The sequence below is a fragment of the Bombus vancouverensis genome, chromosome 12, assembly GCF_051014615.1.
Source record: "Bombus vancouverensis nearcticus chromosome 12, iyBomVanc1_principal, whole genome shotgun sequence".
NCBI classification, from domain to species: domain Eukaryota; kingdom Metazoa; phylum Arthropoda; class Insecta; order Hymenoptera; family Apidae; genus Bombus; species Bombus vancouverensis.
The window spans coordinates 7,418,581-7,432,126 of record NC_134922.1 but is presented as its reverse complement, the minus strand read 5'-3'; the positions used below and the strand labels follow the sequence as shown (position 1 = coordinate 7,432,126).

General features: G+C 28.3%; 4 protein-coding genes and 1 long non-coding RNA gene across 8 annotated transcripts; 3 read left to right on the top strand and 2 right to left on the bottom strand.

Moving 5' to 3' along the window:
• Positions 1 to 153: 153 nt before the first annotated feature.
• On the top strand, positions 154 to 2,507 carry O-fut2 (O-fucosyltransferase 2). 2 transcript variants are annotated; one of them, XM_076622983.1, is made up of 9 exons: positions 154 to 447; positions 568 to 704; positions 764 to 889; positions 949 to 1,216; positions 1,298 to 1,490; positions 1,558 to 1,735; positions 1,807 to 1,936; positions 2,012 to 2,158; positions 2,307 to 2,507. In XM_076622983.1, coding segments are annotated over exons 1-9 (1,329 nt in total). In that variant the 5' UTR covers positions 154 to 298; the 3' UTR covers positions 2,308 to 2,507. The 2 variants fall into 2 exon arrangements, with proteins under 2 accessions (XP_076479098.1, XP_033186332.1); XM_033330441.2 differs by having other exon boundaries at positions 2,012 to 2,175.
• Positions 2,306 to 3,329, bottom strand: Pldn (biogenesis of lysosomal organelles complex 1 subunit pallidin). Its single transcript, XM_033330452.2, has 5 exons — positions 3,120 to 3,329; positions 2,858 to 2,968; positions 2,708 to 2,795; positions 2,519 to 2,605; positions 2,306 to 2,436 (listed from the first exon to the last, which is right to left on the bottom strand). The coding sequence occupies exons 1-5, from the start codon at positions 3,182 to 3,184 to the stop codon at positions 2,320 to 2,322; spliced, it is 468 nt and encodes a 155-aa protein (XP_033186343.1). The 5' UTR covers positions 3,185 to 3,329; the 3' UTR covers positions 2,306 to 2,319.
• Positions 3,330 to 3,440: 111 nt separating this feature from the next.
• tamo (PUB and ZnF_RBZ domain-containing protein tamozhennic) lies at positions 3,441 to 8,032 on the top strand. 3 transcript variants are annotated; one of them, XM_033330438.2, is made up of 5 exons: positions 3,441 to 3,617; positions 3,923 to 4,063; positions 4,129 to 4,328; positions 4,409 to 4,588; positions 4,672 to 8,032. In XM_033330438.2, the coding sequence occupies exons 2-5, from the start codon at positions 3,931 to 3,933 to the stop codon at positions 6,013 to 6,015; spliced, it is 1,857 nt and encodes a 618-aa protein (XP_033186329.1). In that variant the 5' UTR covers positions 3,441 to 3,617; positions 3,923 to 3,930; the 3' UTR covers positions 6,016 to 8,032. The 3 variants fall into 3 exon arrangements, with proteins under 3 accessions (XP_033186329.1, XP_033186331.1, XP_033186328.1); XM_033330440.2 differs by having other exon boundaries at positions 3,442 to 3,686; XM_033330437.2 differs by lacking the exon at positions 3,441 to 3,617 and adding an exon at positions 3,680 to 3,819.
• Positions 8,033 to 8,392: 360 nt separating this feature from the next.
• LOC117155265 (activating signal cointegrator 1) lies at positions 8,393 to 11,313 on the bottom strand. Its single transcript, XM_033331067.2, has 12 exons — positions 11,154 to 11,313; positions 10,930 to 11,046; positions 10,606 to 10,838; positions 10,420 to 10,532; positions 10,229 to 10,347; positions 10,051 to 10,150; positions 9,708 to 9,975; positions 9,331 to 9,637; positions 9,081 to 9,244; positions 8,857 to 8,978; positions 8,570 to 8,761; positions 8,393 to 8,495 (listed from the first exon to the last, which is right to left on the bottom strand). The coding sequence occupies exons 3-12, from the start codon at positions 10,671 to 10,673 to the stop codon at positions 8,425 to 8,427; spliced, it is 1,524 nt and encodes a 507-aa protein (XP_033186958.1). The 5' UTR covers positions 10,674 to 10,838; positions 10,930 to 11,046; positions 11,154 to 11,313; the 3' UTR covers positions 8,393 to 8,424.
• A 25-nt stretch (positions 11,314 to 11,338) lies between these two features.
• On the top strand, positions 11,339 to 12,245 carry LOC143303407 (uncharacterized). Its single transcript, XR_013059627.1, has 3 exons — positions 11,339 to 11,465; positions 11,553 to 11,707; positions 11,836 to 12,245. It is a non-coding gene; the product is annotated as an uncharacterized LOC143303407 (long non-coding RNA).
• Positions 12,246 to 13,546: the final 1,301 nt, after the last annotated feature.

Sequence of the window (13,546 nt, the reverse complement as noted above, 5' to 3'; positions counted from 1 at the left end):
TCTACCCATCAACAACCATTTTGGAATAAGGGAGATTTAAGTCTGTAATTCGTGTATAACAAAAATCAAGCTGTACAATGTTGTTGTTATTGCTGTTGTTTTTTTACTATCCTTAATCTCATTCTTTAGAAAGCAAATGTTTTTTTGAAAAAGGATAAAAATTGAATACAAATTTATTTATTATATATTTTATTAAAACTCATTATACAATACAAAATATTTCTTATATTACTCCGGAAATGTTCGAAGTGTTCTTGACCTATCGTAACACGTAAAATATAACCTTAAAATGTAAAATATGTTGTTATTTTTAAGAGTATTGTGTTTTATATTACTTTTGATTAATTTTACACAAAATATCGTTACAAATGAATTTTGTGATATACCAGATGAACATGGAGAAACTAACAATAAATGCAGCGTTCAATCACGTTACTCGCAAAATCGGTCTGAGCTTACTTCTTTATTGTATATATATATATATATATATATATATATATATATATATATATATATATATATATCGCCTTAAAATTAATATTGTTTACATAGATAATGATTTTTCAGTTATATACTCTACGATGTTAATCCTCCGGAAGGATTTAACTTAAGAAGGGACGTTTTTATTCGTGTTGCAGTTTTTATAAAAAATTTAATCAAGCAAGAAAAAGATTATAAATGGCAATTAGTTTTGCCACCATGGGGTAATTTTATAATGTACAAGTAGTTTTTGCATCATTTTATTTTTATTCTATTTTTACAGGTGATTTGTATCATTGGCGTAGTAAACACATAGGATATCAAACACAATTGCCTTGGAGTCTGTTTTTTGACATTTCAAGTTTACAAAAATATATACCAGTTATTGAAATATGTCAGTTTTTACAAGGTATAAAATTTCATTTATTTATTATGAACAATATAATCAATAGAGATTTGCATTTTCAGAATATCCTTCGGAAAATAATGAAACACATCTTGATGTTGTATATATTTTACAAAACGACGAAGAAATGTTCAGGACAGGTAAATTTGAAGATAAAAATGAAATAATAGAATGTGATGATAAATCATTACAATTTCATAAAGTAGAATCAGAAAAATATATTGGATATTTTTGGGGATATCATAATATAACTTCTAAAGTTGTTAAGTGTATTAAATTTCATGGTATGACATCTGATCTTAAACAAAATCTGAAACCTAATGTTTATAGGTAAGAAAATATAAAATTTGTTTAACAATACTCAAATGTCACGTACAATATCTTTTACAACTAATTTAATTATTATGATAGGTCTATAATGTTTGATCACATGGAGATTGCATTACATGACTTTTATGGTACAAAAGAATATTGGAAAGCTAGACGTAGTATGCGATATAATTCTGAACTATATAATATTGCTAATGAATATAGAAAAACTTTCCTTAATTCAACAAATGAGCATGATAAGACTGAACGACCAGATGACTGGACTAAAGAAAAAGTATCTAATTTCACTTAAGTTAATAAAAAGATTTAAATTATAAAATACAACCTTTTTCTAATTATAGGGTATAAGGAATGCAGTTGGAGGACCTTATTTATCAGTCCATTTAAGAAGACGCGATTTTTTAATTGGTCGCCCTTCAACAGTGCCAACAATACAGTCTGCTGCTTCTCAGTTAAAAAATAAATTAGATGAACTCCAATTAAAATCTTTGTTTGTTGCAACAGATGCAACACAAGAAGGTAAATCATACTGAAACTTCCTTAAGAGATTGATACACGGGCATATCTATTAATCATATCAATTTGTTTAGAATTCAGTGAACTCAAACAGTACCTATCTAATTATACAGTTCTTAGATTTATTTCATCAGATTACGTATTAAGTAAATTTAAAGACGGCGGAGTTGCAATTATTGACCAAATAATTAGTTCCCACGCTAGGTAAGAATTAACAATAATATATCTCATGTTTTATATTATGAATAGGAATAATGTATTATTTGCATCCTTTTGTAGATATTTTATAGGAACATATGAATCGACATACACATTTAGAATACAAGAAGATAGGGAAATCATTGGTTTTCCTACGAGAACAACATTTAATTATTTATGTAAAGGTACTGAGAAATGTGACTCTAATGGACAATGGGAAATTGTTTGGTAATGTATAAAAATATGTATGTATAAGTTATATTACACAATAAAATCAATGACTAAGTTTAGACACACATTTTAGCATGATGTGTGTATAAGTACAATCTGTTCTTATATGTTTATGTGTCTTTGCTGATATTAATTATCTCTCTAGATAATGGTTTTTCTTAACTTATCGCTGGTTTACCAATTAATTCTTGTTCCCGACGAAGTTCTTGCTCTCGTTGTTGCTCTCTATTTAAGGCCTCCTTCTGTATTATCTGCTGCAACCTTGACGCTCGTTTCTACACAAATATAATGTGTACATTACATAAATAATAGTAAATTAGAAATATATATGTATAGTACATAAATATTATAACTCACTTTTAATCTGAATGTCCTCTCATGAATGGAAACCATTTCTTTTTTCATTGATATTAATTTACCTTGACTAACTTTAATCATCTGAAACTATAATACATATTTCTCTTATATATTTTATGTTTTAGGCCATTCTTTCATATCAAAAATTTCTGTAAAATGAAATTTATATTTCAATATCAATATACTTGCCGTTTCATTTAGCTTAACATCATCAAAAACATCTTGAAGTTTTTTGTTCTCAGTTTGCATCTGATCGAGCAAAGTCTCTTGCTTATTTCTAAACAAAAATAGCAAGAAACATAAAATCAGGAAATATTTATATTTCTTACTTCTACTTACTTTACTTCATCAAGTTTTTTCTCAGTTTGTTCCCACTGTTCTTGATATTGATTTAAAAATCCTTCTGCTAATTTCTTCACAGCTACTTTGAAGTCGAATTCAACTTCTTTACTATAAAATTTTGGGAAGATGTGATGTATATTATCGATACTCATAGTTGTGTACAATTATAAATAAATGAATTTTATATGTAATTGTAAAGTGTGACTATGTTTACAAACAATTGTAAAATAAATAAATAATGTGAAACGCAGAAAGTTACCTATCGCGTTTCTCAATTTGTAATTGAAGTTCTCTTGCTTCTGCCTCTTCCATATCTGTCATCATTTTTTGTGTTTTTTATTGTTATTATAATTATCCACTAAATTATAGTATAAAAAAATTTGGATGTAAATTTAATGTAAACAATAACATTAACTATGACTTTGTCATCTGTGAGATCAACTATAGCTGTCCGAAATGAACATGAATCGTGGTGATAACTATGTGATAACTCTATACGCAGCTTTTGTATCGACGACTATCTTTCTAGCATATGTTTGTTTCATGCTCTTGATGTAACTTGAACATAACCAAGAAAAAAGTTGTAAAGAAAAATATTTATTGTTTATGAAGTGGAATAATATGTTTTTGATATATAATGAAAAGCTCGATGAACGTTTCTACATGAGATGGAGCATTTTCCAAATAGAGAATATATTATGGTAGCTCCTGGAGTAAACACTGTAGCGGTGCTTCTAAATATAGGATTTATTTTTAGGTTGGAGCTAGCCATAGTTTGAATCAAGAATTTGATCTAAAACTGCATTTCTAGACGGTTTTGTAATAGGTGTGAAAGATGTTTATTTCTGAATGACATCTTTAAGCTCGTTTCTGTTTTTCACTGATATTTTATTTGTGTTTCATTTTGAATAATATTACTATTTAACTATTCAAATTTTTAAGTATCCTACATTAAACATGTAAATACTGTTTTTTTTTCTAAATGTTTTGTTTCTGTGAAATAACTTGGACAAATTTAGACATATAGAAAATACAAGTGACCAGAAATGTATATTGTTGCAGTGATAAAAATGGCAAATGACTTAATAATAAGAGGCAAGGATAGATTGCAAGAAATTAGCATGAAATTAGAGCAAAGCCATTTGGTTTATCTACAAACAGACGATAGTCCTTTAAAATTACAACAGCGTCATAAACTTGAAGGTAAATATATAATAAATATGTAACAATATTGAATGCTTAATATTTAACAATTTTCTGTATTTTAGGTTTTATTAAAGAGAATCTTTGCCTTGTTCCAAATGAAAATAAATATGTATTTCAAGAAACCGCAGATATATTACACAGATCAGCAGCCACATTGCAAGATTTTAGTGGATATAGAGCTGCAACTGCCTGGAGTGCTATTTCTTTATATGCTGCCAATCTTTTGGCTCAGCCTTGGAGAAGAGAATATAGAACATTAAAGGTTAATATTTTTGTAATCTTTTACATTGCTTTTTTCAAGCTATAAAAATATTCAATTAATTAAACTTTTCTTTATATTAGACTTATAGTGGATATTATAAGCATGAAGTAGAAGCAAATTTAATAGGAGCAGAATTAATGTTTGAACAAATGGGATACAAACATACAGGGTTAGGAGTGCTTACTTTGGAGGGTCCTATTGACCCTGATAAAGTATCTTGTGTAAGCAGAGATGCAATAGTTGCTTTTGTTGAATGTCAGGTAAGAATATTTATTATGATACTTTTATAGTACTTTTTCTATAAAGATACACTTAAATAAAAGAGATACAATTTCAAACGTAGATCTTGAAGCAAATATGGGAGAATGTTTCACAGAATTATAGTATCTCGTGGTTAGAAGTATTAGAATTTCGGGAAAATCACGTTGGTACACCAGAACAAGCAATCAGAGCATTGAACTATCGTTTTCTTGAGAAAATGCATCAAACTCGAACAAAAGCGGAGAATTATAGAGATTATCATTATCCGCAAACTACATGTGTGGATGCGGTATCACCATCAATTCCTTATCACATTATGCCTCCCAGTTACAATACATCAATGCCTGCTTGTCATTCAGAATACAGGTATATCGAAGATACAAATTCAATACCTGGAACTTACAAATATTTTCAACCAGTAGATCACAGTTTTGGAAATCGATGTAGTGCCTATGGATGTTTACCACATGGTAATAAATATATGAGTGGAGTCAATCCGTATTATACTACAATGCCAGGATATACAAGAGTACCAACGGGTAGACTAATTGAGGTTGATATGCCGGTTTCAGTTGCAAATTATGATAAATTACATAATCGAAAGATATCTCATAGAATATCAGATTTGGAGGAAGTAGATTTTTATAGAAGACAATCTAGTGATGGAAACCATTACGATTACGGAAAAATCGATAGAAAATCTGCAAAATCGGTCGGTGAAAGGAACAATTATGACTCTTGGGACTTTGTGTATAGGAATTTAGAAAGTTTAGGCTATTCTAAAGATCTTGGTAATCGAGAAGATATTTTACACAAACGGGAATGCGAGTCCCGATTGAGTAAACAAAAATCTTTTAAACAAAATGATAACGATGAGAAACATAGTATACATCGCTCTGAAAAAAGGAGGAGTGGAAGAACCGATGTGAATGACATCGAATCGTCTATGACAAATGGCCGACATCATCATCACGATACATTACCCTTCAAAAAGAAGTCTTCTTCCTTCGATTTAATGGACTCGAATAGATATCACGATGCATCTTCAGAAAGTCAATCATCTCCTCATAGTAATGAAAAAAGACATGGTAGTCAGACGCTTCCAATTCAACGTTCACATCGATCGGCGGATCAAATTGTAAAAATCGCGGATACGTTGAAGAACTTAGAGCTTTCTCACTCGGAAAAAGGAAATGAAACAGAAGATAAAGCTGTGAATTGGAATTGTGCTACTTGCACCTATCTTAATTGTTCATCAAAGGAAATTTGTGAGATGTGTGGAAAGTCTAGGCACAAAGGAAACGAGGATAAACCATTAGCAAGTGGTGGAAAAGAATGCCCACGATGTACATTAGTAAACGAGAAAAATGTCTCGGTCTGTGATGCTTGTGGTATCAGTTTAAAAGATTCACCTACTTATATTTAGATATTTAACTGTTCGAAACAAATATCATATTCCATTGTTTTCCATGTGTCTGAAATTTAAAAAAAGGAAGTGGTAAGTATACATTTCCTGGATGCTCGATATTGTTCTAAGAAGAATATTTGAAATGTTTGAAAAAGATGTTAGTACTTATAATGCTGAAAATAGCTGATATAAGTAGTAACAATTTTTCTTGATTGCTTTATTTAGAGAACAAATTTTAAAGGGTATTATTATATTAATCGAATTTAGAATTTCATAAAGCGCGTATAACATGGGAGGGGAGAAATATGAAATTATTTATTTAAACTTGTTTGAATAGATTTGTGATATGGGTACATTAGTATTACGATAGTACATACTCTGGTGGCCTATCATTAATTTGTGTGTGGATATTATTTTCTGTTAATTTAAATTAAACAAAATTTGCTTTTCTGGACTTTCCTTTATTTGCTGTATAAAATTATTTCTTTTGTTCGTTTTATTTTAATATATGACTTTATTTTATAAAATTTTATCACTTTTATTAAAAATCTATTTATGTATACATTTGACTTGATTTTTGATATTAAAAATTAATCTAGTAAAAAATTATTATCAATTTGTGTAGTAAAAACTATTTATTCTATAGCGTATACGTATATATTATATCCATAGAGAAAACTCGTATTTTAACAAAAAAATTATCTGTTGAATATATTGGATTGTTATTTAAAAAAGAAATATTAACGTGTATTGTACAATACATATGTACACACACAGATATATACGACATCAAATTATATTTTATATATAATGCATTGTTTTTCTTTATTAATTTTTATTTAAATTAATATCACAAAATTAAGAATATTATTAAACCTAATTGTAAAAGTTATTTTTTGATTGTGAAGCAATTAGAGATATTGCATGTTGTTGTATTATCTGAATTGAGAAAAGGAAAAATATTAATAACATCTTCCATTTTATAATGGTAATGTTATTTATTGTTTATATCACCTTTTGTTTTAACTGGACAATATTGTTGTCAAATTATAATATTTGTGTACCTTTAGAAAACAAATGCAAATTAAATGATAATTGATAGATCGCACAGTATACAGATTAATAAACATGTAATTTGAATCTATATATCTTGTTGATACGTTTTGATTACTTCAATTTAAAAATCGTATTGTGCAATTGTTAATTTTATACTGAAATTTATTTTTCGTAGTTTGATATTTATTTATACATTCCCAATGCTGCAATGCTATTCATAAAATATGTAATATTAAATATACATTTTTTTTTAAATTTTATTTGTACCTTATTTGAAACAATACAAATTTAGTTTAAGCCATACATATTATAGTCTTTACATATCAATCTATTTATGATAATTTGAGTGCTCTTTCATTGCATATAATATGTTGTTATAGCTTTATTTAACTTTGGATTAGTTTGTAAGTACAAAGTTTTGTTTTCGATACCTTTAATTTGTTGAAATTGTTACAAAAGATAAATTACATATTCTAGAGTCTTCTTAGCATAGTAATTATTGCAAGATGATATTATAGATGTTTTAAAACTTTTAATCATTTAATTTGTAATTTTCTTATTTTTAATTATAAACGCTTTGCCAGGATTTATAAAAGAGAAATTCCTTGCTATTATCTTCAAAATATTTTTACTATGAATTCCAAAATTTATAACAGAACAATAAACTTTATAACGTCATGTTTCGATAAAAAATGTTCTCTTTGTACTTCAAATATATAAACTGTTTAAATGTAAAAATAACTTTACTGAAATCTACTTTTAACGTTTACTAAAGTCTGATATTTTAACGGAAATAAGAGAAAACGGCTAATATTTTTTCATTGAATGCACGTAAAAGGAATAAGTGAATAATAAATAAACAGTTAATGTAAAAAGGATATATGTATGTCTTGTAATAGTTATTGTAATATATTGCAAGCTATGTGTACATTGTAATATATTATATTATGTACAGATAATAAATAATATTTAATATAGATTATGCAAAATATGTACTTTATTTTTTAGTACTAAAATATTAAAGTTATGTAATATTCATATTATATACATATAAACTTAATATTAAAACAAATATGAATATTGCACTGCTTGTTTTTAACAATAATAGATATAGAATGAAGCAAAGGCTAGTAGAAATGTAGAAGAAAATTCAGGTAACTTTCGATGAGAAGAGAGGAGAAATAAGAAAAAGAGAAATAAAAATGATAAATAAAATAAAAAAGGTTCTGAAGGTACAGAAGAAGAGAAAGAAGAAATAACGTAATAATAAAGAGATTGAGGTTGGATGCGAAGTGCAAAAGTAGTGAACCAGAGGAATTCTTTAAAAAAAAGCTACATCTGGAACAATAACAGATATACTACTTTGTATATTTAACGTATATTTTTTGTACATTTATCTAGCATCTTTAAAGCAGCATGATGAATTTTCTGGTCTAATTTATCTATAAATTATAATAAGGATCATAAGAATTATTTTTAATAAAAAGTGCACCACTAAAAATGAAGAAATACTTACAAATTTTATGCTTTCCTTGTATCGGAAATTTAATTGGCAATGCAACAAAATTTTCGCATATAAAAACATAAGGACTATCACTTTCTCCATCTGGGTAAGATTTCCTATATTCCTCTTGTGGTAAAACATCAGTAACTGTTACACATCCTAATAGACAACCAGTTGAATAAACTTCAGGAAACATTATTTTTTCTGTAAAACATCAATGCAATTTGTGATAATCTGTAAACTACAATATAATTAAGGTGAAATTTTACTTTTTATTCATAAATCTAATTTATACTAACCATTTTTTAAAACACGGTAATATTGTTCTACAGTTGAAATTTCCTCCTTAGTTGGTATTTTAGATGCTGCAGCAATCCATAATCTTCCTCTATGTGATGAGTACCATGTACGACCTTCATGACTATAATAGTAATAAAGCGTTAGGTATTCTTATAAAATTATATAATTTTCTTATATAAATATTCATATTGGAATTAATCTGTTTAAAATATTATAAACTTACACTTTTATTCCAGCCACTAATAAAGATGCATAAGGTTGGTGCATGCTCAAACATAAGCCAGGATCAGACATTTCTAAATACTCTTTGTCTTGAATAATATTTCGTGTGTTAGAAGAAATGTTCACTTTTGATGTTCGCAATTCCAATTCATGTGATTCCACATACTGTACAATTAGAATTCAACATTATGTTTCTTTTATATAATAACGATATGAATATATTTAATTATTTGTTAAAACAATATTTTTACCTTGGGGGGAGTAAATTCTATATTTGGGCAACTATTACTATTTTCTATTTCACTGAATGATTCAGATATATCTTGCAAATGTTCTTCATTGAATTCTTCAAAATCCTCAGTTTGTTTCTCTTCAATTATCTCTCTTCCTGTGAAATCAATAGTTGCATAGATTTTTCTCTTTAAATGAGACATATGCTTCCTTTCATGCATTTCTTCTTCCAACTTCTGTAACTTTTCTCGTTGCTTTTCTGTTAACCATGTATTGTTTGATTGATAATAGTCACATTCATCATCAATTACTTTCGTGTATTGTATTCTGTAAATTAGTACAGCTATATCCTTATTCTTGCATGAAAAAATTATACAAGATTACATGTAATGCATACCCATCACGATCATATTCGAGAAGTCTATCTCTTTGTTTTATTGATTCTTCCAGATTTTTGTTAGCTTTTTGGTTCATCAATTTATTGTATAACTGATCAGCTTGTTTAGTATTACTAGAAAGAATAGTTAGCTCTTTCTCAGAACATACAAGTTCTTCGCAGAAAAAGCAAGGACCAGCTCCTTCTTGAGCACAGACTATTCTACCACAATTGAGGCAGTTACTAATCAATGCATGTCTCTTTGCTTCGCAATTACACTTGTATCTACCTAATAAAATATTTTTATGTCAATTTCTATATTATAGTCCCTTAATAGTTAATAATTTCTTAATGAATAAAATACCTTTTAATAAAATTTCTCTCTCATTGCCATCTTGAGAATATATACTGACAAATTTAGTTTTCTTTCTTTCCACTTTATCTACTTTTATAGTTTCTTGCACCTAAATAAATAACATGTAGTATTACTGTAGCATTATAAATCTGAAATAAAAATTTCAAACAATATTGTTGACATATACCTGTTTATTTTCTTTGGTCTCTTTTCCTTTCACTTTTCCTTTCTTTTTTTCATTTTGCTTTTTCTTTCCATTATTCATATCATTTTCTTTCTTATATTTGGCTTGATCTTTGCTTGAAGCTGAAATAATGTTCCGAAATGATAAAGGCATTCAATAATTCAATAATTTACATGAATGATAAGAATATAAACCTTGTCGTTTTTTGAAGTCTGAAATAAATTGTCTGTGCTTTCCATTAGTATAATCTAAAAAAGATTGCAAGTAATCATCCAAATCCCTTTCGTTTTCTATTTTCATTAGGAATCTGAAAAAATATGTCAATATTATCATTATTCACATCAAGTGAATATCACTATATTTTGTTATAATTTTCTTACTCGGCCATCTCCTTTGGTACTGGAAAATCTAAAATTTTTGATAAATTTTCGTTTATCCAGTTCTCCATCTTTGCGAAATTGTTAAAATAATATTCTCGAAATATTAGAATAAAATTATTCGTGTACAAATGTGTGTAAGGTTAACGTTCAAAATTAAATGTTAAAGTTAGTCTTAGTGGACACAGAATGATTGCTTTTTTTATTGCTATTTAATAGTTTTCAATGCGCAGAATCTGAAAATGGAAGTCTTAATTTTAGGAATCAAGCAATTCAAAAATTATACGTATGTAAACTTAAGCATTTTGAGCATATTTAACAGGTTACTTTGACACTATATTGTTTCCATCACCTGACTGGCTCGCATAAATGAGTATTCAAATGTTTCTCATTTGAAGATTTGTAAATTTGTTTCTATTTTCTGAGTGTGGATACCGTTGCTGGCTGTAATTAAAGTATTAACCCATAATGTAGATGAATTTTGGCGAAAATTAACATTAACGTAGGGCGGCCGGAATTTTATAACTACCCCCACCTAATTTAGTACTCACCTACAAATTCCATGCTGTGATTTACTGTTTTATTGACATATCCCTGGAAAAACATTTGACTTATCCCGCTTAACTGGTCGTCACCCACGTGCATTTGTTACAGCCAGTGACTGCACTAATTGTATAAATACGCTAAAACTGCTCAACTTATACATATACATAACTCTGTCTGTCTCATAAAATGAGACCTTTTCTTCTCCTTCATCATAATACTTTTTGACTCAATAGATGGACGGTTTCCCCTAGCGAGCGTTTCTTGAAAATGCAATGGAATACAGAATTCTCTCAAGAACTATTTGGCTTAACTAACTAGTAGGTTGAAATTATTTTGATGATTTTTTTAGCATTAAGCAATAATTGAAATATTATAAATTTTTCCAAATTTTTTAATGTTTTTAGCAAATATGTTAATGATTTCTTATTTTATGAGGCTCGGTACTAAACTACAGTGACATCTACAGGTAGATTTTATACATAATTTCGAATTAAAAATTTTAAATTATGTCAAAGGCAATTATTTTAGAAAAATTCATCATTTTGAGTTTTAATATAAGGTAAGTAAAAAAAGACGGATTCAAAATAAATAAACATAAACTATACATAGTATAACAATCAGGAAAATAAATATTTATTACTTTAATTTGAAATTAGAATTGTTACACGAAAGTTGCATCTTTTCTAGATATTCATGCCATGGAGGTTAAAAAATTTACGTAGGTTAACGTAAGACCTTCGGAACATTTAACAAACGGATCTTCCTGCAGTTAAATTTGCATAGCCAGTCGTTCATGCGTCGACACAGTCACATATTCATGCATACACGAGTTGAGTGTCAATTTCTACCGGTGTTACATAACAATTACTGCACCACGACCGATATCATCGTGTTTCATGCATCCATTAAAATTTATCCAAGTGTTAGTACTTATTAAGGCACGTTATTTAGTATAATTATTCAATTACCATATAGAAAAATAAGCTTTTTTTGTAAAGAAAGTGTCCGTTATTAAAGAAGAAAGCCTTAAAATTTCGTTGATCGATTACTATTATCGAATTCTTTCTTTCTTCAAAAGTTTAAAGCTCGCAATAAATAATTCTGTTTGTAATTAGCCATTAATATGTTATATTTTTTCTTTTGCAACATTTTCTTTTGTTTTTTCAGTTACTATGATATCCTTCGATGTGTAAGCAACAATAGAAATTGCAGTTTAGTGCAGCTGCATGTACTTGAGTCAAGACAATGTAAATAGGTCGCATCGCGAATTGTTCTATTAAGATGGATCACGACACATTGTAATTCGATTTCAACTAGGATGCATCAAAAACATTCGCTATATGTGTCAACGAGATAGAAAATATACCACGACGCCTTTTAACAATCTACCAAATTATTAATTTAAAAAAAGAAGGAAACATAAATTTACATGTAAATTTATAACAATGTTTCTCTCTATAAAATACGAAACAGTTGACAAATAAATAACGTATATTACGATTATCAATTGGTTATTCGAGTCACGTTATTAGGTCGATTGGCCTGTTAGATGATAAAAGGTTCCTGTACAATGAACTTTCTATATCATTCCGCATCGGGATCATTTGATAATTACTTTCAATCGACGGTTTCATTTGGTCGGTTGCTGTTGAAAGGCGTCTTCATTATTCGTACGTACAATGCACGAATTATACTATAATAGAGTCCGAATGGTTTCAACAGATTCACGGTTGCACCTTGCGTCTATTATATGTCTTACTATATTAAAAAGTACGATCATAATCTTTAATATTTGCTTTATTATCAAATTAAGAATAAGATTATATTCGAACAATTCTAATATAAAAATTACTTTATAGATACTCCCGCTTTTTAATGGACGATTCTAGTACAACAAAAATCAATTTATCTCATTTTTCGCGACATGCTATTATTTATCTGCAATCGGGTCATCGTAAATATTGCGTCAAAAGCAAACTACTTTTTGATAAAGTGTATCTTATCACATTGATTCGATATCATCCGTGGAGAATTCAATCCAGGTAGAGTACAAGAGATAAAGCTAGTGTTTCCTCTATCCTTTAAATTATGATAGGACAAAGAACGTTGTTTGAGATGTATATCTTTATTACTCCTTTGCCCAGAGTGAATCTGCTATTAAAGGTAATGGTGAAAGAACATTATTATTTTCTTGTTGAGCGTTGTAATAAGTCCTTGCCGGCAAAAAAAGATGGAAGGTTTTGAAATATTTTATGCTGTTGTTACTGGCTGCAAACAGCTTCTCTCTTTCAAGGTACATTTTCTTATTTGCTTTTTATTATTAGCGATGCAATCTTTTTATTACGTAGAATCAGAGATGTTACGTTATCGTCATTGATGAAAATACATACGCTGGTCG

Excerpts from the sequence above, each read along its gene's own strand:
- O-fut2 (XM_033330441.2), top strand. The coding sequence starts at position 299 with ATGTTGTTATTTTTAAGAGTATTGTGTTTTATATTACTTTTGATTAAT. Across the intron at positions 448-567 it reads TCACGTTACTCGCAAAATCG|TTATATACTCTACGATGTTA; the intron begins GTCTGAGCTTAC and ends ATGATTTTTCAG. Across the intron at positions 1,217-1,297 it reads CTGAAACCTAATGTTTATAG|GTCTATAATGTTTGATCACA; the intron begins GTAAGAAAATAT and ends TTATTATGATAG.
- Pldn (XM_033330452.2), bottom strand. The coding sequence starts at position 3,184 with ATGATGACAGATATGGAAGAGGCAGAAGCAAGAGAACTTCAATTACAA. Across the intron at positions 2,969-3,119 it reads CAAATTGAGAAACGCGATAG|TAAAGAAGTTGAATTCGACT; the intron begins GTAACTTTCTGC and ends AAAATTTTATAG. Across the intron at positions 2,796-2,857 it reads AAAAAACTTGATGAAGTAAA|AAATAAGCAAGAGACTTTGC; the intron begins GTAAGTAGAAGT and ends ATTTTTGTTTAG.
- tamo (XM_033330438.2), top strand. The coding sequence starts at position 3,931 with ATGGCAAATGACTTAATAATAAGAGGCAAGGATAGATTGCAAGAAATT. Across the intron at positions 4,329-4,408 it reads GAGAATATAGAACATTAAAG|ACTTATAGTGGATATTATAA; the intron begins GTTAATATTTTT and ends TCTTTATATTAG. Across the intron at positions 4,589-4,671 it reads TTGCTTTTGTTGAATGTCAG|ATCTTGAAGCAAATATGGGA; the intron begins GTAAGAATATTT and ends TTTCAAACGTAG.
- LOC117155265 (XM_033331067.2), bottom strand. The coding sequence starts at position 10,673 with ATGGAGAACTGGATAAACGAAAATTTATCAAAAATTTTAGATTTTCCA. Across the intron at positions 10,533-10,605 it reads GTACCAAAGGAGATGGCCGA|ATTCCTAATGAAAATAGAAA; the intron begins GTAAGAAAATTA and ends ATATTTTTTCAG. Across the intron at positions 9,638-9,707 it reads CTCGAATATGATCGTGATGG|AATACAATACACGAAAGTAA; the intron begins GTATGCATTACA and ends ACTAATTTACAG.